The sequence below is a fragment of the Myotis myotis genome, unplaced genomic scaffold (assembly GCF_014108235.1).
Source record: "Myotis myotis isolate mMyoMyo1 unplaced genomic scaffold, mMyoMyo1.p scaffold_m19_p_15, whole genome shotgun sequence".
Taxonomy (NCBI): Eukaryota; Metazoa; Chordata; class Mammalia; order Chiroptera; family Vespertilionidae; genus Myotis; species Myotis myotis.
Window position 1 is genome coordinate 40,280,280 of NW_023416319.1, and position 27,855 is coordinate 40,308,134.

Genomic DNA, 27,855 nt, shown 5'->3' on the forward strand with positions numbered 1-27,855 from the left:
CCCTTTCCCCTCCTCTAACTTGTACAAGAGGAAGCCCAGTAAATGAACAAAGAAACCCAGGGGACTCCAGGGAGAGGGGAAGACCACCTGGAGGGTGAGGGAAGGAGCCGTCTGGAAGGAGACGTCCTGTGGTTGAGGTCTTTGCTGCTCTTCCTAAGGGCCCAGCGAGTAATCAGCAAGAGGGCTTAGTGGCAGGCTAAGAGCTACGTGACAGCAAAAAGAGACAGAATAATCAAGGAATGCGTGAGGTGATAACTGCATGACAGAGGGGACACAGTGAGCACGGGCTCTGCCTCAGGAAGATGTCTGATTGGGGCAGATAAGGCTGGCCCCCAGAAGACAGTCAACGACTTCAGCAGTTTGTCATGACTCAGTGTCACTTATCTGAGGCCCAGGCTGCAGTGAGGTGGTGGGAAGGATGGACAGAGCACCGGCTGAGCATCAGAACTGGGTTTGAGTCCCAGCTCCAAATTCTACCACAACCTGACCCTGGGCAAGATGGCCCACCGGCTGTGCCTCAGGTTCTGCGTCTGTAAGGAAGAGTCTTGTTCTAGATCTGGATGGACTCCGAGTTTGCCTGGTGGCGGTGGTCCTAAGTCTGGGGTGAGTAGTCCTGGTCTGGGAAGGCTTTATGGGGAGGGTAGGTGGGCAGGCACTGGATCAGATGGAGGTGAGTGGAGAAGGCAGGGCAAGCAAGGAAATGTGAGCAGGGGCTCAAATGGAATGGACATGGTGGAGGCTGAGGACAGAGGGAAGTGGCTTTGCTATGACCACGGGTGAAGGAAGAGATAAGTGGGGGAGAGTGGAGTCAGATTACAGACCGCCTCGGACACAAGGCAGAGATGTTTAAAGTGACTCCATCTGGAAGGAGGGGTCATCCTGGGGCAGGATTACGATGTGATTAGGCTGCTTTTTAGCAGGAAAAACGGGGCCTGGACCTCAGAATGACTTGGATGGAGGGAAGCCAGGAATCAGGGAGGCAGCTAGAAGACTCCTGTGATATTTCTGGCATAGGACGGTGAAGTGGGGGGTGGGGGTGGGGGGGTGTTGGAAAGAGGCAGTGGGTCAGGCCTAGAAATATTGGGAAATACTGATAGGCCCTGGTAGGCCTTGAGGCCTGGCTGCATTCGCGTGGTGGGGAGGAGTGAGTCACCTTGAGTAGTTTCTCACTCAAAGACCAGGGAAGAGCCTGACTGGTGTGGCTCAGTGGTTGAGCATCGACCTGTGAACCAGGAGGTTATGGTTCGATTCCTGGTCAGGGCACATGCCCAGGTTGCAGGCTCGATCCCCAGTGGGGGTATGCAAGAGACAGCCAATCAACGATTCTCTCTCAGCATTGATGTTTCTATCTCTCTCTCCCTCCCCCTTCCTCTCTGAAATCAATCAATAATAACAACAACAACAACAACAACAACCAGGGAAGAGAAAGCACTGGCAGCCTCCCTGCCTGCAAACATTACGTGTTAGGGCCACTGAGAGGGTCAGCTTCAGCCTGGCTCTGCTCAGAGACCTCAGCTGTACTGGGGGTGCCATGGTGGTGCGCGCAGGGGCTGGGTTAAAGGGTGTGCATGCTCTGGATCACTGGGCTCATTCCAATTTGCGTGCCAGGCTCTATTTGAGGTTTGGGAGCAGCGTGTTTACATAGGAACGTCCAAATTGATAGAAAATTTGTATAAGAGTTTATTTGAGCAAACTGACGACATATGCCAGGAGCAAGATCTAAAATGCTCCTGGAGAAAGCGGTTTTGAGCTTCCTTTATGCATTTAAAATGAGGGGGTTGGAAAAAGCAAGGAAGGGGTTGGATTGGAGGATAGTTAGGATTATGTGCTCTCGCCCTAGCCAGTTTGGCTCAGTGTAGAGCACTGGCCTGTGGACTCAAAGGTCCTGGGTTTGATTCCGGTCAAGGGCACATGCCTGGGTTGCGGGCTCGATCCCTAGTAGGGGGTGTGCAGGAGGCAGCCGATCCATGATTCTCTCTCATCATTGATGTTTCTATCTTTCTCTCCCTTCCTCTCTGATATCAATAAGAACATACTTTGAAAAATCTTTAAAAAGATTATGTGCTCCCTTGAGGGTTAATATTTCTTTGGAGGGATATTACTTCCGGTATTTTAAAGGTGTGCTAACCTAGATGCACAAGAACAGTGGACAGGGCTGGCTTAAAACATCTTACTAAAGAAGTTACAGGCCTGGGGTGACTACCCACCGTGAGCAGCCCTGTTAGAAATTTATGATCCGACCACCCTGTGGGGTTACTGCCCACAGAACCCCGTCTGTGTCCACAGAGCAATTAACAGCACAGTTCTCAGTCCTCACGGAGCAGCCACCTGTGCGGCTGGCAGAATCATATTTGCTGGACTCAAATGGCACTCGAGAACATCCAGATTGTTCCCAGCCACCCAATTTTGCTTTCTGGCCATGTAGATAGTGGTTTTTTGTTGTTTGTTTTTTTAAGATGGTCTTTTATTTTGTTAATCCACATGGGAGGGTATTTTTTCCATTGATTTTTAGAGAGAGCGGAAGATTCTCCATTGAGCCTGTACTCTGATTTCCATAGCAAGTAAATATGCAATACCTACTTTGCACATAAAATGTCTGACTACTTGGCTGTTGGAGATTTGTACTTCAGAATATAAATGTACATCAGTTTTTATATTTGTGAATTCATCTGTGGGAGGAGTAAAGACAATCCAAGAGTATTTAATGATTAGTGTGGTTTTCCTTTAATTCTATAAAGATTTGAAATAATATTTTTATATAGAGAGAGCGGAAGGAAGGGGGGGGGGGAGAGAGAGAGAGAGAGAGAGAGAGAGAGAGAGAGATGAAAGAGACACATGAATTGGTTGCCTCCACCTGGGGATCGAACCTGCAATCCAGGTACATGCCCTTGATCAGAATCAAACCCAAGACCCTTCAATGCACAGGCTGATGCTCTAACCACTTAGACACAGTGGCCAGGGTGGTAGTGTGTTTGGTGGATGCCAGAAAACCTCTGTGTTCCTGGTTTATAATGATACTATCAAGGGGGTAAGTCCAGGTTTTGTAGAACTAAGAGCTTAAATAATTTCAGGGAGCCTCTTTGGAAAATAATTCAAAATTACAAACATTAAATTGCTAGGTGCTCGCAGGGACTAGACTGGGGGAATTCAAGTGAGAAGTCCGAGGTTTAAACCTCATCAGCTCCCCAATCTTATAATACCTACTATTTATTAAGCATATATTATAAGTGGGTGTTTAATTTGTGGTATTCCACGACCAAGGGGGAGGGTGGGCATTAGTGTCTCCATTTATGGATGAGGATGCAGGCTCAGAGAGGTGACTCAGGATGTCAGTCATTAGGCCAGGGGGTGGGGGCTGTGCTCTGGACTGAGGGATCTAGCCTCAAGGGCCTCCTCTGAGGTCCTCTTCAGCTGGCGATGGCAGGGGCCAGGCGCCTAAGGTTCCCGAGGAGGGCTGTCCTGGATCTAAGCCATCTCCCGATTCCCACGTCACCTTTCCTAGGCTTGGCCAGGGCCCCTCAGGATCCAAGGCTGGGGTAGAGGTAGGGGTGCCGTCTAGCCACCTCTAGCCATCTCAGGGCAGCACATGGTGCAGCCTTGGTCCCAGGATTGTGGCCTATTTAGGCGGAGAGCTACAACCGGGAGGGCTGCAAATCCCAAGGGTGAGCACCGGCCTGAAAACAGACCCGAGGTCTAAGCCTGGATCTGCAACTTCCTGCTTGTATCAAGTCCCACAAGAGACATGGCCTCCCTGAGCCTCACATTTCTAATCTGCTGAATCAGGGTAATATTTGAGCTCATTACATGTCACCTCCTAACGCAGCGAAGATCCTGGTGGTGTGTGGCACACGGGAAGAATTAACCTAAGCGTGGGAAGATGGCTATCCGTCCTAGCAGCGGCATAAACGCCTGATTCCGCATCTCCCCGCCCCCGTTTGAAGCTGGCTAACTTCCTCTGGGGAAGTAAAAAAGGTGGCAGCTAGGTGGGGAGCCTAGAATCCCCGCCCCGCGAAAGAGCCAGGGAGCCTGGCGGCTGGGGTCAGGCCGGGACCTGCGGCCCAAGTCCCGCCCAGCAGGCGTGCACCCTCGGGGACAGAACCGGTGATTCCGGGGAGAGCGAGTGGCCAGCCGTCCTGGGGTTAGCACACAAACCCAGCAGCCGGAGACCAGGCCGGGCTAGCCGGAGGCGCCGAGGCCGGGCGGGCGGGTGGTACCGCGTGATGCACTGGGCGTGGGGATGGGGGGGCGGGGGGAGCTCCGCGCTTGGCCCTGGGGCCACGAGGTCGGCGGGCGCGGGACCGCGTGTGAGGACGGCGAAGCCGGGGGCTCAGCTTCCGCCGGCAAAGGCCCTGCGCGCTCTGCGCCTGCTTCTGCCAGCCCCCCGCCTCCCCAGACGCGGAACTCCCCGGGGAGCCCTCATTCCGAGGACCGGGACCGCCCCGTCTCGCAGCCAGCCCTCTCCCGCCACTCGTGCGGGCAGAGCCGGGTGATGCCTTCCCCACGCCCCGCCCCGCACGGCCACGGTGCCACCACGCGTGACGGGCAGCGCCGGGAAGGGCCTAACGCGCCGACGTGGGGGACGTGCAGAGCGATGCCAGCCCGGGGGGATCTCGCGGCGCCGCCCGCCTCCTTTCCGGCGCAGGAGGGAGTGGCCGCCTGGCCCTCCGCCGCGCCCCCGCCCAGGTCCCGACGCCGCCGCGCGGCGCTGCAGAGGCGCACGGCAGCCAATGGGCTCCGAGGAGGTGGGACTGCGGGCGGCGGTCACCCTCCCGGGGACGGGAGCGCGGAGACCGGGAGCGCGCGAGCCGCGGCCGCGCCCGGGCCGAGGGGGAGGAGCCGCGGGAGCGGGAGGAGGAGCCGCCGAGCAGCAGCCCGAGGACCACTGCTCCCCAGGCTGCGGAGGACCGACCTGGCCCCACGCCTGGCTCCCCGCGCCCCCGACCGCCAGCATGATCGCCGCGCAGCTCCTGGCCTATTACTTCACCGAGCTGAAGGATGACCAAGTCAAGAAGGTGAGCCCCGCCCGCGCCGCCGCCCCGCGCTCTGGCCGCGCGGTGCGTTCCGGCATCCGCTTTCCGCCGCAGCCTCCATCCTCCTGCGCCCGGCCTGCCCCAGGCCAGCGCTGGCCGGGCTGTAGGCGGCGGGGAAAGGCTTCGCCCTTTGGTTCTCCCAGGGAGTGTGTGTGTGTGTGTGTGTGTGTGTGTGTGTGTGTGCGCGCGCGCGCGGTGGTGGTGGGGTTTGGAGGGAAGACCCCTGTGACTGGGCTGCTTGCTGCAGTGTCCTTGAAACGGACTGTGGATGTCAGATGGGGCCACGGGCTGTGCAGGGAGGTGGCCTGTTGGCAAGGGACTGAGCGCCGTGGGCGGAGGCGTGATCACAGAGATGCTGGGGAGGTGAGCGCACAGCAGGCCGGGGTGCTGACTGGAGGCCAGACATCCCATATTTCGGGTTCCCGGCGGCGGGGGGCGGAGGGCATCGGGCGCTCCTAGAAGCTGTCACCCCGGCTCTCTCAGCTGTTGCCGCTGCTGCTTAATCTGAGGACGGAGTGACCCGCCTGGCTTCCTGGAACGCGGAGGAAGCCACCGGAAACTTTGCTCATAGGCCTCAGGACTGGATTGGCATGTCTGAATGGAATTTTTTATTCCTCTACGTGACAGCTCTCTTAAAGCTGTAATTTCCAGCCAGTCCCGGGAGCACAAATAAGAGACTGGGCTTTTGAGTTGGATGGAGGCTTTGACAAGTATGCTTGACACGTGTGCACTTGCACATGGTTGCGTCTCCCAGGTGTTGCTGCCTTTACCATATAAAATACTGTCCGCTGGCAGGTCTTCACGATGCTGCTTCCTAGCGCGGAAGCTTCTTACGCTGCTCCCTTCTGCCAGCTTTGCCACCGCGTTCTTAAGGAACAGTCCAGGCTGTAGGGAAAGGCCCATTTTATTAGTGCCAGGCCTAGCACAGCCTCCTGACCCACCCACACCCTGAGTGGGTGACATTCTTGCCAGGAAAAGCTGGGATGGACTAGCAAAGTCAGCCTCCCTTTAAAGTTCAAACAAGGGGCGTGCTAGCCACAGGTGAGAGGCATGAGCCACAGGCCTGGATTTTCTGCTCTACAAGCCACAGGATGTTCAGTTTCTTTCTACCCACCACCTAAGACAACCCCTTCCTCTGACACAATAGGAAACAGGCCCGATGAGGGTGACCTCATCAAGGTCACAGTGAGTGACAGGCAGAGCCTGGGTGGGACCCAGGTCTCCGCCTTCCTTCACAGGGAACTTGACCAGCCTCCTCTGAGAAATTAGCTGAGGGGGAGGAGCTGAGACCAAGGTCTTGGGGATGCTGTGTGGACCCTGGATCAGTGCTGAGTGGGGATCAGAGTGGGACAGTTAGGACACAATCCTGGGACTCTGCCACGGTCCCTCATGGCTGTGAGTGACAGTGACTCTGAAGTGATATTTGATTTCACGGTGGGAATGTAAGGCCTGGATGAGTTCACTGCTCTCTCCCTGCACGTGGTACCCTCTGTGGCTCAAGACAGCAGGCAGACCAACTGGGGTGGGGACTCATGACCTTGTAAGCCAACAGCGTCCACACCCACCACCACCACCAATTGTGGTCTCCAGGGCTGAGTTGGGTTGAGTTAGGACTGCACTCAGTGGGACCTGTTTTATCAGGCACACAGCATCTAGTGTGGCCCCGCTATCCCCCAGGCTCCTGTAGACATCTGAGTATGAGACTCGTGAATCGATTGATCCTCACATCCCTCCTCCTCTGAGATTGGGAGTCTGACATCCCCTCCCTGCCCTCCTCTGGCCTCAGAACGTTGCTGGAGGACAGTCTTGAGGCCAAAGCTTCTACCAGATAATATTATTGGTCAAGGAGAGTCTTCAAAACAAATGGCCTTCTTGCACCGATGGCTTCTTAGGCTGCTTCCTATGGTGGGAGTGTGGTTTCCTGCCAGGGGATCGATCACCTTGGCCTGCATTATGGGCTGAGTGGGAGGGCCATTGTGGGTGTGGTCCCCGGAAGCTGCCTGCTTGGGCCTCCTGAGCACACTTGTTCTGATGGCCTAGTCAGCTTATTAGAGGCCAGCCCTTCCTACCCACACGATTGCAGGGAAAGCCGGGTGAGGGTGAAGGACTCCAAGCCTCACCCTGGGCTTTGTCTCCGACCTGACGGGGACGTAGAACAGTGGTGGGCAGCCATGATGATTCAGCCCTTCAGCTCTGGGTGGCCTTCGGGGCTCCGCAGATAGCATGGCACCAGCTGTTAACCCCTTTCCATTTTCTTGCCCTCTGGCCTAGGTGTAGGTGGAGGGAAGGTGGGGGTGACACCAGCGAAGGTTTACTGGGATTGCTCCGGACACAGAAGTGATCATGACAAGGGTATTATTTCTCTCCCTCTGAGACATGTCAGTAATTCAACTTCATAAATCTGTCCTGGTTTGAAATAGGCCGAATGCCTGGCTTCCTGCTATGGAGCCCCATTTTCCAGACTGTGTCTGCATATTATTGATTAATAGAGCCCAGTGCAAAGAGTGTCCCTGTATGAGGCAGAACTAAGCAAAAAACATAATTTCCTTTCACTCTTCTAGTGCTTTTAGGAGGCACAGGTGTGCTTGTGAAAGATTCCATTCATCAGAACCCCAGACATCTGCTAATCTGCAGCCAGAGACTGGGTCCTTTGACCTCCACGTACCTGTTAACATGCCTCTCATCTCACCAGCGTCTCCCACTCGGTTTAGCCATTAGGAACCTGCAGGAGGGTGAAGTATCGCATAGTCCTCTGCTTGTTTAGGAAAGGAAGAGTTGTCCAGCAAGGTCAGGAACTTGGCCTTTAAAGAAATACACTTTGTTTTCTCCAGGGTTGTCAGAATGGTGAGCAAACGCCAGTGGATTTTCTCTGGGTGGGATCCCCCTGACCTAAGTAATCCCCATTTGCCAGTGTGATTTGTCCCAAAGGCCAGGACCCAGGAGTCTTCAGAGTGCTTGGCCAAGGAAGGTGGGGGAGAGTGTGCTTAGCAGTTAAAGGGCTATTTACGCAGAAACCCATGTGTCCCAGCTACAAAAGCAAGCATTAAAAATATGCCCCTTCTTGTTGTGGGGTGAGAGGGATGAGTGTTAGAAAATGATGAAAAATGACTCCTGCACATTTTGGTTCGGCGTCATACACATATCCAGGAAGGGCCTCTCACTCCTTGTCGAACATTCATTGCGCAGTCCCTGTCCTCTGTACCTTGGATGTGCCTAGGAGTTCTCCTCTGAGAGAAGCCCCAACACTTGATTTGGTTTGGTAATTTGGGGCTGTCGTGAGGGAATAAACTTGGAAAGTGGGTAGATAGGAGGGACTTTCACATCTGGCCAAGCTGTGCTGTCCTCCCACACGCCTGCTGTTCGCTGGAGAAGGCCTGGGCAGCTTTCTCCTAAAAGGACTGGTTTGGCACGACTAGTCCCGACTCCCTGTGCGTGTCTGCCGTCAGGGATTCCTGCCTGACAGAATTAGCCACTGGAGTGGGCTCTGAGCGTGCCTGAGGAGGCCCCGGGGAGAGGCTGGCTGAGGAGGCAGCCCTACGTACACCTCTGCGTCCAGGAAGCAGTCGTGGCGGCGGCTGGCTCCCGCGTATTGATTTGAGGACCTTTACAATCACATCTGATCGTGGGAACTCAGTGGTTTCTGCAGAAAATGGTGAAGTCCTTTATCATGTGCAGAGAACTGTGCTAGGCTGGGGGACAGCTATGAACCTGGTCGAAATGGTCGCTATTCTCAGGGAGTATCAATAATTCTTTGCTGTCTTATGGTGAGTGTAAAGCATAGAATGCCAGGAGAGCAGAGAGGAGCCCGTGGCCCGATCTTGGGTGGGAAATCACCAGCTTAGGAATTGCTTAAAGCCAGGCTGTCGATGTACAAAAGAAAATATTATACGTAGAAACTTTGTAAAGGAGAGTCAAATGGTTAGTTACCAAATTGTAGTATTTCTTTCTCTCCCGAAACACTCCATGGGTGTCTTATCAGATACCACGTACGTGTGTGCGTGCGTGTGTGTGTGTGCGTGTGTGCGTGTGTGCGTGTGTGTGTGTGTCTACATGTCAGGAAATGAGGCACTGACCCCGTGTGTCCCAGGGCAGCCCCTCCCCCTCACAGCTCCTCAGGGCATCCTGCTAGCTCCCTGGTGTGCAGCACCCAGAAGGCAGAGATTGTACCCCCATTTAGAAACGGGGACTGGATTTCCAGAGGAGGTGAGTGACTTCCTCAAGGCCTTAAGGAAATCTGGAATGGGATTCAGAGGGTATCCTAGCTCCCTCTGCTTCTTTCCTCCAGAAAAACCCACCTTTGTTGATTTTAATGATTTACTTTGGAATGTCTATTAATGTGTGTACGTAGGAGTTAATTTTATATTATGAAACAGTTGAGATGCATAAAAAAATACTGAAGTTGACATAACATGCACCCGTGTATCTGCTCCTCATTTGAGAAAACACAATTATTACGTTACAGGCCAAACTGAAACCCCTTGTATCCCCATCGTCAGTTCCATCCATTTCTCCGTCCAGAGGTGACCTCTCTGCTGAATTTGGTGTTCATCATTTCCATGCATGATTTTATACTTTTATTACATATCATGTATCTATACGCAACATATAGTGTTACTTTATGGGATTTTAACCTTTTGTAAATGGTGCTGTATGTACGTATCCTTCTGCAGCTTGCTTTTGTTAGCTCAACAATCTATATCTGGGATTTTTTTCCACGTAGCTCTATTTCATCGATTTAAGCTGCTGTGTGCTCTTACATTGTGTGACTACAGTGCAGTTAGCGTATCTATTCTTCTGATGGGCTTTGGGGTTTTTAAATTTTCGAGGTACAGTGTCATGTGCATCTCCAGTTCACGTGCAAGTTTCTCTAGGCCCTAGGCTGAGTCTGGGGTTGGAATTGGTAGGTGGAGGATTGTGTGCATTTTCTCACTTTCAAGGTTTTGCCAAGTTGCCATCCTCCATGGTCACACCACAGTCAGAGCTTGGTATGGGTTCCTTTTGCTCCACGCCACCCTTGGTGCAGTCACACCTTTAAAGATGTTTGACATTTTTAAAGACACTGCTTTTTTTTTTTTTAAGACGCTGCTTCTTGTCAGTTATTACCATTCACAATATAGCACTCAAGCTTGGTTTAAAATTAGCCCTTTCTTAGTGCATCCTATCGAGAAGCAGAGCCCTCCTTGCTGAATGAAGTTGACAGCGCTCATTGTGAGCAGTGCCAGCCCCATTGACTGAATGGTTTGCTGCTGAAATGTTTGCGCTGAACCGAGGAGCGGGGTAGATGCGAGAAAGGCTTATGAGGACTCTCTGTGGCCCCTTGTGACCTGGCATGAATCGGTTAAACTTTTCTGGGAATTAAAACACACACGTGGGCATTTGGCCACACACCCTCTCTCTTCCTGGGTGGATCCGAGCCGGGCAGGGCTGGTGGCTTATCAGTCCCTTACGCGTGCCCAGCTCTGTTAGAGAAAACTCAAGCCAGCAGCCTCTCCCAGACTGTCTTCCGTAAAAGGAGAGGGTGGCTGTGCCCCCGCAGACACCGGGGAAGCTGAAATGTGGAGCCCGAGGGAGAGGCCCGGTACTGCACGAGGCAGAAAATGTCGGATCGCGTTCATCTGATTGCGAGCCTGATTACAGGCTCGCAGACGCCGGGACCTGGAGGGTACCTCAGAGGGAAGGGCGCACTGAATGCCTACTGGGGTCTGTGTCTTCCCTGTCATGGGCCTTATTTCATCATTAATATAACAACACCAATCGAAACCAACCGAATGCCCGTTACACCTACTGCCAGGTTGATGCTAAAGGCATTACATCCTCACAGCGCCCTGTGAGGTGGGCACTGTCATCATCTCCACTTTCGGGTGAGGCCTCAGATCATACACAGAAAGCCAGCCAGCATTCGGACCCAAGTCAGATGGCAGTGCAGCCCCTGCTTTTATTTTTCAATCGAGATAGACTTCACACACCAAAAAATTGACCATTTTCAAGTGTACCATTCCGTGGCTTCTAGTACAAGATTGTGCAGCCATCACCACCATCTAATTCCAGAACCTTTTCATCAGCCCCCAAAGAAACCCCATATCCATTAAGCAGTCACGCCCCCTTCCTCCGTCCATCCAGCCCCTGGCATCTATGGATGTACTTTCTTTAAATGGATTTGTTTCTTCTGGACATTTCACATAAATGGAATCATGCAATCCGTGGCCTTTGTATCTGGCTCCTTTCACTAAGCATGTGTTCGAGGTTCATCCACGCTGTAGCAAGTATCATCACACCATTCTTTTTTTATTGCTGACTAATGCTCAGCTGTATCAATATACCACATTTTGCTTATGCGTTTGTCAGTTGATGGACATTTGCGTTGCTTCTGCTTTGGGGCTGTGAACAAATATCTGTGTACACAGTTTTTCTGCGTGGATATATGCTTTCATTTTTCTTGGGTGTATGCATAGCAATGGAAGGAAGGGCATCCTCTCCATTTAGAAATGGGGACCTGGAGGCCCCCACGTGGTGGAGTGACTTGTCAACTTGACCACACAGCTCATGAGTGGTCGTGACAGGAACACTACCAGGTCCCCTGGCTCAGAACCCCACCCTGTCATTTTGCTGGCTAGGGAAACAGGTCTAGGAAGAGAAAGCTCTGGGGAGGGGCAGACCCTCCAGGGGCCCTGACTCCCATCTCTCCTTCCTCCCCACCCTCCCCTCCACCAGCACACCGGCTGATGGCTGCCAGCCCCACCTCCCTATCTCCCCAGCTCCCGCTGCTTGGGAAGGAAATTGGCCCAATAAAGTCACTTACAGCGAAATGTTAGGGATTTTTTCTGGTTTTCAATTTTTTCCCTTTCCCTTTCCATTTGCCCCCACCCCCCATCCTCGTTTGCATTTAAAAGAGGACCTCCAGGGAGGGCACGGCTCACCCTGCAAGAAGAGCCAGGATACTCTCTGTGTGCCACTCCTAGCATTCTCTCCCAGTTCTGCCCGGACGTGCAGATTGACACTGGGGTTGGCTTGCAGCCTTTATTCAATCTGATTTATTTCTCTGATGTCCCCGGGTGCCTTCCGGGACCCTCTCGGGTGGGTGGGGTGAGTGGAGTAGGATAACCAGGCCACCGTTGTAACGAAGGCACCATCTCACTTTGCAGAGTTCTGCTCCATTTACAAAATATTTTCACATGCTTTATTTAGTTGAGTCCTTACAGCAGGCTTGGATATATGTATTTCTTCCTGCATCTTATTTTTTTAAGATTTAAAAAAATTGATTTTTAGAGACCGAGGGAGCAGTAGAGAGAGGAACATTGATGTGAGAGCAGAGCATCGATCGGCTGCCTCCTGCACCCCCTACCAGGGATCGGGCCCATAACCCGGGCATGTGCCCTGACCAGGAATTATACCAGCAACCTTTCGGTGCACAGGGCAATGCCCAGCCGACTGAGCCACCCCGGCCTGGGCTCTTCCTGCACCGGACATGTGGGGCAGGCAAGCTTCAGGAAGTGGAATTGACATGATCTTGATGGCCAGAACGCAGTGGGGCTGGGGTGAGATGCAGGCCACTCTGACACTAGTGGGCAGCGCTTGCCATGCGTGCAGAACTAGGACTGTTGTCCAGGGCTTGAGACGCCCAAGAGGTGCATTGTGGTGGTCTCCCAGAGAAGCCATCCCCCAAGGCTGCCAGGATGAAGATGTGACTGGAATGGGAGAGCAGTGCTGTCCAGAACCGTAGTCACCAGCCACGTGTGGCTGCCGAGCACTTGGCGAGTCTGGCTTGAGGTGTGCCGTTAAACATAAAATACACACAGGATTCTGAAGACCTTGTATGACAAAAAGATAAAGTAGCTCATTCATAATTTTTAAAATATCAATTACACGTGGGAATAATATTTTGAATATTGGGTTAAATAAAATATTAAAATTAATTTCACATGCTTTTTAAAAATGTGGGTACTAGAACGTTTAAAATGACACACGTGGCTTGCATTATGTCCCCGTTGGACAGTGCTTTGCTAGACATGCTCTGCAATGGCTCAGAAGTTTGGACAGAAGCACTCTGCACTTGAAGCAGGAGGTTCCTGGGGTCCTTGGGCCCCTGTTTCCTCTTCTGTAAGACCTGGAGGCTGGAATCCATTGCCTCTGAAGGATCCCTCCAGCTGGAGCAGTGTTGTTCCGTGGGCATCAAGCTCTCTGTGCCTCAGTTTACTTACCTGTCGGATGGGGTAAATGAGTCCTGCCTTACTACCTGCTCATTTATCAGATGAGAGAAGGGACGTAGAAACGCTTGGACAGTGTACAGAACTTTGCAAATGCTGGATGTTACTGTGGTGCTTCACCCAGAGCACACCTGTGGGCCCCTTGAGGGGCATGGGTGGGGCGTGAAGCTTTCGGGTCACAGAGGGGAGGCAGCAGGGTCCTGAGTGGGGCAGTGGCCCTGGGTACAGCTCTGCCTGGGCCACCGTGGGTTTCTGGAAAGCCTGTGTTCTGAGGAATCCAGTGTCATGGAGCTCCTGTGTGTAGGTGAGGGCAAGAGGGCAGTTTCATTGCTGCTGTTTACTGGTGGGAAAGCAGAGCTGGACGGACTTGCTCAAGGTTAGAGAGGGAGACAGTGTAGCTGGCGGAAGCCAGGTCTGCTCCCACCCTGTGGTATTGGCGACTTACGGTGCGAGCCGTGTGAGCGTCTGGTTGTGTCCTAGTGAAAGGAAAACTGTCTGCACTTCAGAGCCTCCCTTCCCTTTTGTCTGGAGGTACCTGGGTCACTGGGACTGTGAGTCTGGAGGCTGGCCCCGGGCCAAGCCATGCAGGCTGAGAATGAAGCCTGTTGTTCTTGCAGAGCCACATTCCAGGGCTGTTCTGTCCCCCTGGAGGGCGGCGCCTCCTGTATTTTTAGCCAGGTCAGTATGACAGCTCCGTCTCTCTCCCCAGCAGGAAACACTTATTAGTGGGTGCCAAGGTCAAGGTCGCTGAGGACCTTGGGCATGACCACGAGGCCTCCCGCGGCCCTCCTGGCAAGAGGAATCTGGGATCAGGGAAGGAGCACTGAGTTTGGAGTCTTAAGCTGGAGCCGCCCTGGTTGCTGGGTGCTCGGGGCCTTGTGACTATGCGGCCTCAGGCTCCTGCTGTGGAATGGGGTCAGTCACTCCCACCCTGCTAGTGTGCAGACTGGATCAGGGCAGGTCGAGGTGCCCAGCACGGGCCCTTTAAGCTTGCCGTTTCATCGTGGTTCCTGGAAGCTCGGTTTCTGGAGGTTATTCCTCCTGGCTTTTTGAGAGTAAAAAGAAGTGTGGTACGAGCAATCCCTGGTGCTTCATAGTGAAACAGAACTAACAGTTCAGAAGCAGAAATACAGTGAAGGAGAAGGCCCCAGAGCTGTGTCCGACCTTGAATAGGAGCCTGGGAGGGAGCCGCCCGCACACGGCTCATTCAGCCGTGGGAGGGACCTCCTGTTGGGTGATGCTCCCACCCATTTTCACTGGGGCCTGTGAAGTGGAATATTTTCCCAAACAATTTCCTCTGGTGACTTTCAGGTATTCGCAGGCTCTGGGAGGCTTGACTAGCCGCCTGGGAATCCTCATGGAGCTCTGTGTCCCTCAGGGCCCCTGTCTTGAAATGCAGATGTTGTGAGAGGAAGAGGGTGGGTTAGAGGCCGCCTGGAACACTGTCCCTCAGGGAGAGGCCGTTGTCCCCTCACAGGTCACCACGAGGCCAAAGTGAGGGCCGGTGCTGGAGAAGGGCTGGCCGTTCAGGGAAGAGGAGCCTCGGCCTTATCTGAGCCAGCAAACCGGAGACTCCCCGGCGAGGTGTCCCCAGGGCCCTCCTGCCCAGCAGAGCGGCCACCCAGCCCAGCCGAGGAGCCACGCCGAGGGCTTTGGGGGCACACAAAGGGCCTGGAAGGCACGGCCCCTGCACCCCTGGCACTCAGGGTCTAGCTCAGCCGTGGGCAAACTACGGCCCGCGGGCCGGATCCGGCCCGTTTGAAATGAATAAAACTAAAAAAAAAAAAAGACCGTACCCTTTTATGTAATGATGTTTACTTTGAATTTATATTAGTTCACACAAACACTCCATCCATGCTTTTGTTCCGGCCCTCCGGTCCAGTTTCAGAACCCATTGTGGCCCTCGAGTCAAAAAGTTTGCCCACCCCTGGCTGGAGAGACAGACCATGCGTGTGTGGCTGCCATGTCCGAGAAAGACTCACACCCTGTGATGTGTCCACCAGGGAGATGAATTCCTACATAGTGACCGACAGCGAGGGGATGCGGAGGAGGGGAGCAGCCGGTGTTGGGCGGGGCGGATCATGGCACGCCCTCTGAGAGGGGGTGAGTTTGGAGATGGGCTTTGGGAGACAGAGGTGCGGGGCGAGGAGAGGCCTTGTACAGGTCCAGCAATCGGTGGACAGTGGACCCGTGAGCACCTTTGTGGGTAAAGAGCCACTGTCAGGGCCTGGGGCTACGTGAGGGAGGGCAGTGGTGAGCTGGGAGGAGCTGGTTCCTGTAGGGAACCCACTAGAGCAAAGCATCTCCCCTTATGGCCAACTTCCTCCCTGTGACCAGCTGCTAAGAGCAGTGCAGAAACTTGGCTTCCTCTGGCCACCACCCACAGCTGTGAGGTGGGGCTGGGCAGCCAGGTAGCCATGGGTAGGCAGGAAAAGGGGTGGGACCCTGCAGGGCGGCACCCCCCCCAGCAGAGGGTCTCACTGGGCCAGGACCGATCAGAACAGATAATTTGTAGCTGGCGTGGGGTGAAGGAGGCTTCCTAAAACACACATTGCAGTGGCGTGCTGTCTGCAAGGAGTGGACGGAGCTGTGGCATTCCTGCCGCCCGCATTCCCATGTCTCCTTGCTCCTGAAAGCCCTCGGCCTGGGTTCTCCCTGCGCTGAGCAAGCCAGGTACAGAGGAGCACAGGGCCAGGGATGGGGAACCGTGTCCTCTCTGGATCTCTTAGGACCAGAGAGTCACCTTGGCCAACTGGAGAGCCTCTCTGGCCCCCGTTTTTTCCCTGGGGTGTTGCAAGCGAGGACATCTGCCCTACTTCTCTGGACAGGATAGTTCAAGGCCCACCACGTGGAAGTGCGTGCAACGTAGAGAGGCCTTTGTCGATCAAAGTCACAGACACGCCTGCATGGTGGATGGCAAAGCCAGTCAGACGCAGGTGTCTCCATTGCCTTGTCCGTGCCCCATCCTTGAAGCAGGGGGTCCCGAGAGGCAGTTCCCAGAGGAAATAGGGAGGTGGAGTTAAGGTTTCAAAAGAAAAGAAAATGTTTATGATTCCATTTTTGTAAAATGAAATAAGCCAGGCTCTGTATGTGTGAGGGTTTGTTTAGGTAGGAAAACCAGCCTACAGCATAAAGCTCTTGTCCCTGGGACGGCTGGGGGAAGAACTCCCACTTTTCACTTGTCTGCGTTTATGTGTTGCTTGATCTCTTTTAATAATAAATGGGTATTGCTATTCTTACTGTAACTTACTGTTAGTTGTTTTAAGAAATCAATAAAACATTGCAAATGTTTCAGAGCGATTTTGCCAGAATCTTCCATTTGCTGTGGTTTCTGGTGCAGTGCCTCCCACCTTTAGTTTTCTCTTCTACAACGTGGCCCAATGACATTCGGCGACCAGTGCATTTTTCTGGGTATTTCGGTACAAGGAGGTGGGACACGGGCTCATGTCTGTTAGAGAGCAGAGGCAGGGAGATGTCTCCCTTCTCGTCATTTAGATGGGAGGGTGGGAAATGATGTTGGATGCTTATTTTACAAATTCTCCCAGAAGCTGTCTGGGGTGAAAGTATTATTATCCTCATGTTAAAAGTGAAGAAAGCCAAACTCAGAGAGGTTATGTAACTTGTCCAGCGTCGCAGGAGCTAATAAGTGGCAGATCTTGGAGGTGAACCCAGCCCCCTTTGTCCACAGCTTCCTATTCTCCCCGCCACATGAGAAAGAATGGGAGTGTTAGGGAGAAGCCCAAAACGAGGGGCTAGGAGAGGAATGTAGACCCAGCTGTCAGTTACAAACTGTGTGACTCCTTTGTGAATCATGGGTCTCAGTTTCCTCTGGTGTAAAATGTAGAGATCTTTCCTTCCTGTTGTGCTAGGAGAAAGGGAACTAACATATCAAGCACCTGCTTCATCCCCAGCACCTGGCATCTCTGAGCTTATCTCATCTCTTACTATGACATGTACATGGGCTAATGTATGAGCAGTCCTGTGTAAAGGGGAAAAGCCCTCTGCACATGTGAGCTATTATTAACATAACACGAACCCCCCGGGACCTGTTTTCTCCTGAGTCAGTCTAGGAAAGAGAAGTGAATCCGATGTTGAAATCACTGCCCTTTTCTTAAGCAAGAGTCCTCAGCCCTTCACTGCCAGCTCCCCAATTTCCTTTTTTGAAAGTTCATTCTGAAAGCATGCACGGAGCACCTTCAGGCCCACCTGTTGCTCTGCCTCATTCTTTTTGTTACTCCTCACCTGAGGCTGTTTTTCCATTGATGTTTAGAGAGAGTGGAAGGGAGGGAGAGAGACAGAGAGAGAAACATTGATGTGAGAGACACATCGACTGGTTGCCTCCCACACATGCCCCAATGGGAGCTGGGATTGAATCTGTAATTGAGGCACATGCCCTTGCCTGGAATCGAACCCATGATTCTTCAGTCCGCAGGCTGACGCTCTGTCCACTGAGCTAAACCGGCCAGGGCGATCTCTGCCTCATTCCTGATCCTCACAGGAGAGGACGAGAGAGGGGGTGAAAATTTTCCATGGTTTCGCCCCCCTCTCCACAGAAGGTCAAAATGCCCGGGTCACCAGTGGTCACACCTCCTGCCACGACTGGCCTGTTCATTCACTTGGGCACGTCCGGTCTTGCATTGATATTTTGTGCGTGTTCTGTTGGGAGCAGGGGGCACTGGGGTCGAGCACAGAAATGGTGGCGTTTAGCACAGTGCGTGGCCCCTGTGTGTGCTCATTAGCTGACGGCTCTGGGGCAGGCACTCGACGAGGCTATGTTCTCCCCTCTGACATCTCCTGAGCTGCTGAGAGCTCGGGCCCTCCTGGTCTGCAGGAAGGACAGTCCAGGACAAGTACTTGCTTAGTATCTGGGCGAGAGTGTCCATCCTGTGCGGCCGACCTGGCTCTTGGCCTTGGGAGAAGGGCTGGTCCCTTCAGGTGAAAGGTGCTCTGGAGGCTGCCCAGGGTCCTCGTCAGTCTCGGCCAAGTGTCTGCAGGACTCGTCGGGCTTGTGGTTTCTGGCCCTGCCACCTCCCATTTCCTCCCAGCCTGGCCCGAGTCCTGTGTGCCAGGGTGGGCACTCGGGGCCCGGACGCCTGGGAATCTCCATCCTAGGACAGATGTCCCCAAGACTGGCCTGGCTGCTTGTAGCCTCTAGAAGAGGTGCTGTGCCCTCTGGTCACCCAAATGTAGGGCTGGGGTCGGAGGCACAGGAGGGGTGGTTGGGGTACAGTGTCTGGCCAGAGCAGTGAAGGGCGAGTCCTGAGAGGAGAGGAAGGGCTGTGGAGGTGGAATGTGAGAAGGGAGGGGAGGAAGAGACCTGCAGATGCAGTGGAGAGGGGACAGAAGTAGAAAAGTTGAAAGGGCCACAGGCTTTGCCAAACGTCCCAAGACCAGAAGCTGTCCTTTTCCAGGTCTGAACCCTCTGCCATCTCACCCCTCCTGGGCTTCTGGCCCCACCCTCTGTAGAAAGAAATAGCAGTTCTGTTACGGGGTTTTCTGCAGAGCACAGCCTCTCCGAGATCTGGAGAAAATGGCAGGGGTGGCTTCCCTGACACCCTCCTCTCCCGCCTCCTTCCACCACCATCCTCAGTCCCCACCCCAGGTGGCCAGCAGCTGCCCAGCCAGCGGCAGCCCAGCCAGCGACAGCCCAGCCAGCAGCAGCCCACAGCTGGTCTGCAGGAGGGGAAAGAGGCCCCTTGTGCAGAGAGGTGCCCAGGGTGGTGGGTACCTGGCCAGCCCCAGGCCCAGGGTCTCTACTCTTTGGAGGCCCCGCCTGAGCTCCCTCGGACCAATGGAAAGGGCTCCCCTTGGTGTATCCTCATTCACATGACATCCAGGAGGCCTCAAGTTCAGGGCCAGCTCTGCCTCATCTTGTACCCTTTTTGGCCTCATTTCCTACATCTCCTTGGGGAGGGGGGTGTGCCACATGATGATTCGTGAACCTGAGCCAGAGGAGGCAGGTTTTCTCTGTTCCCAGCCGGCTTTCTGATTTGAGCTTCTAGGCTCTGTTTGGGTTTGGCTTGGCTGTCCTACAACGTCAGGATTCTCAGATCCGTGTTCTTGTGCCGAGCTGCACCTTGAGCTAGGAGACAGGATGGAGTAATGGAGAGCCCTGCCTTTTCTAGAAGTTTCTCCCTGTCCAGCTGGAAAACCTCAGCAGCTTTCCTTGGTCTGCCCTCCACAGGGACAGGCCTTCCCTTGGGGACGGGCATGATTGTTAAATACAGCATTAGACTTGCAGGTATGAGGCCTGACTTCTGGTCGTGTGCTTTGAACTAATCACTTAGCTTCTTGGAGCCTCAGTTTCTGCAACAATGAAGTGGATCTCATTTCCAAAGAGATGTGAAAAAGGAGGCCAAAACGAGGGTACGAGTCTCGCTGACAGGGTCGTTTTGAAGGTTAAATGACATACTGGATGTGAAATCATTTGTAAACCACAATCCTATATAATAAAGAGGTAATATGGGATAGGGCCTAAACCGGCAGTCGGACATCCCCTGAGGGGTCCCGGATTGGAGAGGGTGCAGCCTGGGCAGAGGGGACCCCCTTCTCCACCCCTGTGCATGAAATTTGTGCACGGGGCCTCTAGTATAATGATAAAGTATTATTCCAACATCTGATATTAATTGAATTCCTATTTTGTACGAGGCAACTGGGTGAGTCCCAAAGGTCTATTTGAGCTTTCCTTTCCCTGGGGACTCACTCATTATCAGACGAGATGGACAAGTGAATAAATAGATCATCATATTGTGGGGTGAGGGGTGCGGCAGTTGAAGCATGCCCAAAATGCTAGAGTAGCCATGTGACTATTGCACAGATTTGCTCCTGCTCACCCGTTCTCTACCCCATACACAGCTTGATCTATTCTGAACACAGATCTCATTGGTGGATACTCATTCGAGTCACTCCACGGCTGCCGTGCTTTGGGGTTAATCTAAATTTGTTTATGTGGCTTATAAAGCCCTGCACGGTTTAGCTCTTTCCAGTTGCCCCACTTACACTGTGTGCTGGATGCACATGGAGTTTATTTCTGTTCATTGCACAAACCACCCTCCCTTGCCTTCAGCCTTCCCGCACGCTCTTGCTGTTCCTGGATGCACCCGGCCATCACCCTTCGCAGAAGCCTTCTCTGGCGTGCACTCAGTAGACCCCCGTGTGCTCCTGTGGGTGCCATGTGGCAAGGACTGCTGATCCGGTGCTGCTGACCTTGGGGACAGAACGGAGCATGTCTCTTCGTAGGGCTGTGGTTCTGGTCATTTCTAGCTTAGCTCTTGGTGGTTTCTGATTGCCCTTCTTTGCAATGCTTTGCCGCGAAGGGGAAAGGAAAGGTGGGGGTGTGGTAGAAGAGATTGGCGGCGGGGCCAGGATTGTCTCTGGCCGCGGAGGACCCTGGGGGACTTTGACCAATGCCTTGATTGTCAGGGAGGCAGGAGCAGGCAGGGCCTGGGAGAGCACAGGCATAGAGACCAAAGCAAGAAGGCTGCCCAGGAGCAAAATAGGCAGAGGTGACCTGGGACTGGAGACTCTGTGTCCTTGAATCAGGACATTTCCAGTCACCCTGAAAAGTGAGCGTGAGATGCCATTCGCAGAAGCAAATCAGAGTCAAGGCCTTTTTAGCCTCACTGGGTCATAAATCTGTCTCTCTGTGCACCAGGAGCCTTCTGTGTGCAAGGCTGCCTGCCAGGCACTGGGAGACATGCAGAAAGCTGTGACCCAGGCTAGAGCTTGGGCAGGCATCAGTGCTGAGGGAGGGGTTGTCTCTAGCCTGAGGGACTCGGGCATCCGCAGGAGGAGGTGACATTTGATCTGAAGGTGGAAGGGTACGTGAGATTTGGGAAGAGAAGGAAGGGCATTTTAGTAGGGAAGCCTAGCACCTGCCAGGAATGGCAGAGGTAGTTGGGCTGGAGTTCACGGAGCACGGAGCACGGAGCCGCACCTACAGAGCACAGGTGCCTCGGACATGGGGAGGCATTGCAAGGCTTTGAGCAGGGGAATGAGTTGACCAGTGTTGCAGTGTAAGAAGGTGAGTGTGGCAGGGTCTAAGAGGATTAATTGGAAGGTTGAGGGATTGAAAATGGAAAACTATTACAGTGAATGAATGAGTAATCAGAAATCAGTAATCCATGCATGCAGGTACCAAGGAGTGGCAAAAACATGAATGATGGCTCAAAATGACTTCTGGTGAACTCCATGCAGACAGGCACCATGAGGATAGGTATCTAGCCCAGGGCTAGGCACATAGTATGTGCCCAATAAATGCTTTTTGAGAGAATAAATGGGAAGAGACTATGAAGAAAGAACAACCAATGACAGTCAGGGAGCCTGAGGTGAGGAGCCTGGGAACCTTGAGGAACAGGGGGAACCAGGAGGAGGAGCAGGTTGGGTCAGTATATGGAATGACTTGGAAGCTTGATCACATCAGCCCTGGTACACGGGCATGGAAGCCTGGGGGGCTGTTTCTATATCTTCTGGGGATGGTGGGGTTAAGGTCTCTGCTCTGGGCCTGCTGCCCCAGGTTCTGAAGGAGTCCAGCCCTTTGGCCTGTTTCTACCTACTTAGAAATCACACCCAAGGAAACCCGTCAGTACCACTGTCTTATCCTACATAATAAAAGCCTAATATGCTAAGTGTCCGGTCGTCTGGTCATCCATTCAACCAATCAAAGTGTAATATGCTAATGATATGCTAAGACCGCTCTACTGCTCGCGATGATGTGCACTGACTACCAGAGGGCAGACAGTCAACTGGTCAACCAGTTGCTATGACGTGCACTGACCACCAGGGGGTAGATGCTCCAACTGGTACGTTAGCTTGCTGCTGGGGTCCAGCCAGAGCAAGATGGGCTGGACATACCCTGGAGCCCTCCCGCGGTCCCTCCCCGGCTGGCCAACCTCCCGTGTCTCTCCCCAGCCCCAATTGTGCGCCGGTGGGGTCCCTCGGCCTGGCCTGCGCCCTCTTGCAATCCAGGACCCCTCAGGGGATGTTGGAGGGCCGGTTTCGGTCTGATCCTGCAGGCCAGGCCGAGGAACCCTACTGGTGCACGAATTTGTGCACCGGGCCTCTAGTGTCAGTAATAATAGGTGATATTTATCAAACACTTTCTGTGTCTTTGGTGCTTTTCTATCTCATTTGACCGTACAACATTCTGTGAGTTAGGTCCTATTTATTGTCTTACTTTTTCAGCTGAGGTACCTGAAATTCTCACACCTGCTAAGTGATTGGGCTGGGATTTGAACTCCAGGTTTCTGGCCCTGGAGCTCTCATTCCTAACCTCTGTAGCACATCCATTCACATGAGGATGAGCCAGCCACTTGTCAAAGAGGGAAGGGGTTGTGTGGAGGCTTAAGGCACCTCTGACATGTCTTGTGGGAGGGGGGCTGTCAAAGGGCAGCTTCCATGTCATATTTGAGGCTTGCCAGGGACCTTGGAGATATTTGGCTCATTTTACAGGGGAGGCATTAGGGCTCTGAGCATTTGCAAGCATGCTCCGAGTGACCTGGTTGATGGCATTTGATGACTTCCCATCTTGTGATGTGCCAGCATGGTTGGTCAAGTGCCCGTGGGAGCTGGATTATCTTGGACAGGTGGGCACCTCACCTGCCCTGTCCTCCCTCAGTCAAACCTGAACTGGAATGCCCTTCCTCAGCCTTGGCCTCACTCTCCTTCCTTCTCATCCTTCCCCCAGATTGACAAGTATCTCTATGCCATGCGGCTCTCCGACGAAACTCTGATAGATATCATGACACGTTTCAAGAAGGAGATGAGGCATGGTCTTTCCCGGGATTTTAATCCGACAGCCACAGTCAAGATGTTGCCAACGTTTGTAAGGTCCACTCCTGATGGTTCAGGTGAGTCTCTCATCCAGAGATTGGCTCCAAGGGCTGAATGCTCTGTGAGACATTCTTCCAACTTCCATTTATTTGTTCGCTCATTTACTCATTCATTCACTTACCATTTCATCCATCTGTCTGTCTATCCATCCATCTTCCCTCCATACATTACCAATCCATCCATCCAACATAGGCCTACAGAGCATCTACTATGTGTCAGGCACTAGGGAGACCATGGTTGGACAAGGCTGACCTGCCCTCATTGGTCTGACTGTCTAGTACAGTGGTTCTCAACCTTCCTAATGCCGCGACCCTTTAATACAGTTCCTCATGTTGTGGTGACCCCCAACCATAAAATTATTTTCGTTGCTACTTCATAATTGTAATTTTGCTACTGTTACGAATTGTCATGTAAGTATCTGGTGTGCAGGATGTATTTTCATTGTTACAAATTGAATGTAATTAAAGCATAGCGATTAATCACAAAAACAGCATGTAATTATGGTTTTTCCGATGGTCTTAGGTGACCCATGTGAAAGGGTCGTTCGACCCCCAAAGGGGTCGCGACCCACAGGTTGAGAACCTCTGGTCTAGTAGTTTGTAAAAAGAAAGGGTTGTATTTGTGGATCTTACAGATGCTGTGTAAGATCTTAGAGATGCTTGTCTCCAGAACAGGAAAGGCTCCAGAAGAAAGGAAGAGTTCATTTTCGGAGCATTTCTCCATCAGGGCATCAGGCCTCCCTTCTAATAATTAGCAATCCTAGTGACTGGTGGGCCTCAGACTCAGGGGAGATTCGAGTCCCCATCTGAACAAATCGTATAGATGCTAAATCAAGGTAGCCCCCAAGCAGAGAAAGGCCAGGGGAGAGAGAATGGAAGAAAAAATTATCCTGTTGGTGTGTCTGTATGGCTCATACCCCACAGTGGGGAGCGGGGGGGGGGAGGAGGGGGGACTCAGCCCCTGCACTTGGCAGGGTGGAGGCTGAGAGGGCACAGCCTGGCCTGCTCACGGAGCTGTTCTGTCCAGCCAGCCCACCGTTACTAGTTTGCAGGGGCAAGTGCTGTGCCTGCCCAGTTTGGGCAGACACCCCCTCTGAGCTGGATTCTGTGCTCTAGGCTGGGACTCACCTGTATGTGAGAGAAGGAAGAAGGCAGTCAAGTCTCTCCTGGGGTTGTGAGTACATGCCCTGGGAGTACGGCCCTTATTCCCTGCTCTGGAGGTTCATGTAAAGCTGGGATTTGGGGCAGCTGGCATGCAGCCTGCAGAATGGATGTCAGGAGAACTGCAGCTGTTACAGCTGATGTGCACAAAGGATGGGCAAGGGCAGGGCTGTGGGGAAGTCCTGCTCTGCCTGCAGAGGCCGTTACAAGTCTGGATGGCTCCCGTGCTGAGGGAGAGCGTGTGCCCTGTGCCCCCGGTGGGCTGTGCCCCATGCACACACGTTGGCATTTGTATCCCTGATGGCTCTTGACTATTTAAAATCTCCTCTACCTCCATCCTTTGGTTTTCCCTGAGGTCTCGGTTACTAGCAGTGTCGGGTTTTATTAACTACCAAAGAGATTCTGGCCTCAGAGTGGCTGGACGGTGGTGTGCCCTGGGTTTTGTTCTGATGTCTCTGGGTTTGTAGTTCACTTCTGCTTTTTCCCAGCCCTGGATGGTACTCACATCTGGGAGCACTGAGCCTTTCCCGGATTAGCTAGTGGAGCTCCGGAGTTCTGTAGGAGCGGTGCGGCTGTGTCTGCTGCCAGTTGAGAGAGGAGAGGCGGGGAATGGGTGGCCATGGCCCGTCTTTACTTGGAAGAGCTCAGAAGGCTACCTGATGTCTTCAGGGACCTGATTCTGTGTTATTGGCCCGAGACTAACACATCCAAGGAGCAGATGCCTGCCCTTCCTCCTGACCCCACCCCCCCTCAGCCAGCTCCCCATCCTCAGACCGGATGTCAGCAGGGGTTCTCTCCCTCACCCTTTCCCAAACCATTCCCAGTCGAGGGGCTCAGAGTGTGATCTAAGTACACTAGTAACCTAGCCATTTGCCCCATCAACTGCCCTTCAAAACAAGGCTCAGAATTCAGACTCATTTGGGAAAATCCGCATTCTGCAGCCCCGTCGTAGAGATGAATTCATAACAGACACTAGATAATACAGACCGTGACAGTCCTGTGGGAAAGAAAAACCAGCTTACCTGGCTTACTTGCCTTTTCCCCACACCTCTTTGATCTTTCCCCCCATATTTCATCTATTTTTAGATAATTTTTTATTTGAATATCTCTGAAATCATTAATGTATTGTACAATAATCGCATCTTATAGTTATTATTGGCAGCATTTTTTCTTCATCTTATGTGAAACAGGGATGTGTCTCACAATCAGTGGTGCCTTCAGTGTGATGACAGACGTGGTACTAAGCCATGCTGGGAGGGGGAGTCACTGTCCTAGGGTTTGTGGGACGGGAGCCAGGAGCCTGGGCCCCAAGACTCCTTTGGAGCCTCTTTCTTCTCCAGTGTGGATGGGGCCAGGTGTTTAGGGCAGTTTCTTAGGAGCGCAGACCAGTGCTAGGAACAGGAGAGCCCGGCTGGTTTGGCTCGGTGGTTAGAATGTCCGCCTGCCCACTGAAGGGTCAAGGATTCCATTCCTGGTCAGGGCTCCCCAGCCCTGGTAGGGGCTCATGCGGGAGGCAACCAATCAATGTGTCTCTCTCACATTGATGTTTCTATGTTTCTCTCTCTCTCCCCCCCACCTCTCTCCCTCCCACTCTTTCTAAAAAAACCAATGGGAAAAACATCCTTAGGTTGAGGATTAAAAAACAAACAAAACAAACAAACGAAAAACAGGAGGAGAAGGAGGAGGTGAAACCAAAACCCTGAAGTGCAAGGACCCACCGTCCTGTGCCGAGGGCCTGGGTCTGCTCCGCCGCCCTCAGTGCCCTTCTCCTCCCACCCCACCCCTCACCCCGCAGCCTGTCTTTTGCCCCTGCTTTAGTGTCCAAGGCTGCCATAGGAAGTGCTGGTGGCTTTTCATAACGAGAACACACTGTTTCACAGTTCTGGAAGCTAGAAGTCCAAAATCAAGGTGTCAGCAGGGCCAGGCTCCCGCTGAGACTCCGGTTCGGCTCGTCCTGGCATCTTCTAGCTTGTGGTGCTGTTCTGGGTGTTTCTTGATTTGCACGGTGTCCACCAGTCTGCCTCGGCCATCACATGGTGCTCTCCCTGCGTTCCTGTCTTCACATGGCATTTTCCTCTTCTGAGGATACCAGTGAGGTGAGACCCACACTGATGACCTCATCCTAACCCGATTACTTCTGCAAAGAACCTGCTTCCGCATAGGGTCATATTTCCAGGTATAAGAGTTAGGACTTGCACAGTGCAACCACAGCACACCCTGTAGCCTTTCTCCGATGGCTGTTCCTGATATTCATGGGTGGGTTCAGTTCAGGCGCCCTGGGGCCCACACTCTTCTTGGAATGGCCCTCACGGCCCCACCCTGACATTGACATTGATGCCAAGGCCCCAGAGACCTGCCCCGAGTCCAGGCCCTGCCCTCAGTGACAGATGTGCCTTCCCCTTCCCCTCCCCTGCTCACTTAGCAACCAAGAACCAGCAGGTCCCTTGGAGCCGTCAGAATGCTGGTCTTCTTTGTAGTAAACCATGGTGCCGTTCCCCTTCTGGAGTATTAATTACTGCTTCAACGGTGTAATTAGTCAGCAACAGAATTAGTGGGAGTCCCAAACCACGGAAGGACAAATTGGACTCACCCCGTGGAGGTTTGCCCCTGCCCCTCCGGGGGTGATGCGACTTCCACGGAAAGGGAGACACAAACCTTCCTTTCCTGCGACCTTTCCCCCGGTGGAGTGGGCTCAGAGTTTGGAAAATCTACTTTTTTTTTTTTATAACTGTATCAGCCCATTACTATTATTATTTTTTTACCTTTGGACATTTTTTATGGGTAGTGGTTTTTCTTTAATTGATCTTTAATAATATATACATTAAAAAAATTGTAAACCCTAAGGTGGCATTTAGCGGCTGCATATCCTTCCTGGAATAGGAAGGGTACGGATCATAAATGAAAGAAGGAAGATGTTAAACCCTTTTTACTCTGGTGACGTGGCTGAGCAGAAGTCTCTTTTCAAAGCTGCCCAGTCTCCCTCCAAAGACCCTGGTCATCAGTTTTATTTGTAAAACCTTTTCTTTTTTTCTCTCTCCTCGTCTATCCTTAAGAATGTTATAAATACCAATTGTAATTGAGGGTAAATTGAGTTGAATATTTCTTTGTTTTTGCTTCATGGTTCCTAGCACGCTCTATCCAAAAGGGTAATTTGAAAAATATTTGATTTGTGGTGCGGTCACTGTTAATGCTTGTTCTTTGTTAATTTTTTGAGCTCTCTATATACATAGTACTACTTTGTAGCCAAAGGGAGGAAAATATTTCCTTTCTTTTCATTTGGGCTGGACACTGATCTGTCTCTGACTCAGTTTCCTTATTTGAGTTTCCTTATCTTCCCATCTGTGAAATCTCTGGAATGTCCAGAGTCCTAGTTGGTTTTTTACTCATCAAGTATCTGGATTGCACACAGGAGGGAAAGAAAGCCTTCGTATCTCAGGTGCAGAATTAATTCAGTGAGCAAGGCAGAGGTAAGGCATTTCATGAAAGCGCGGTTTTTGTTTGCCCTGATCCCAGCACAGGCCTGGGCTCAAGAGCGACATCTGTCCCGTGTTTGTTTTCTATTATTCGCTGGTAATAATGGCTGTCATTAGAGAGTGGAGAGTTGCCAGGGCCCTTCAGATGCGTTGTTTA

General features: G+C 52.6%; 1 protein-coding gene across 3 annotated transcripts in view; it reads left to right on the plus strand.

The window, feature by feature from the left end:
• The first annotated feature begins 429 nt into the window (after window positions 1-429).
• HK1 (hexokinase 1) overlaps window positions 430-27,855 on the plus strand; it is a 65,473-nt gene continuing 38,047 nt past the window's right edge. The window contains exons 1-2 of one of the 3 annotated variants that reach the window (XM_036336943.1): window positions 430-603; window positions 22,920-23,082. In XM_036336943.1, coding sequence (XP_036192836.1) covers window positions 499-603; window positions 22,920-23,082 — 268 coding nt within the window. In that variant the 5' untranslated portion in view covers window positions 430-498. Of the gene's footprint in view, window positions 604-4,788; window positions 5,013-22,919; window positions 23,083-27,855 lie in introns of those variants that run through there. The other 2 variants (XM_036336941.1, XM_036336940.1) reach the window with 2 other exon arrangements.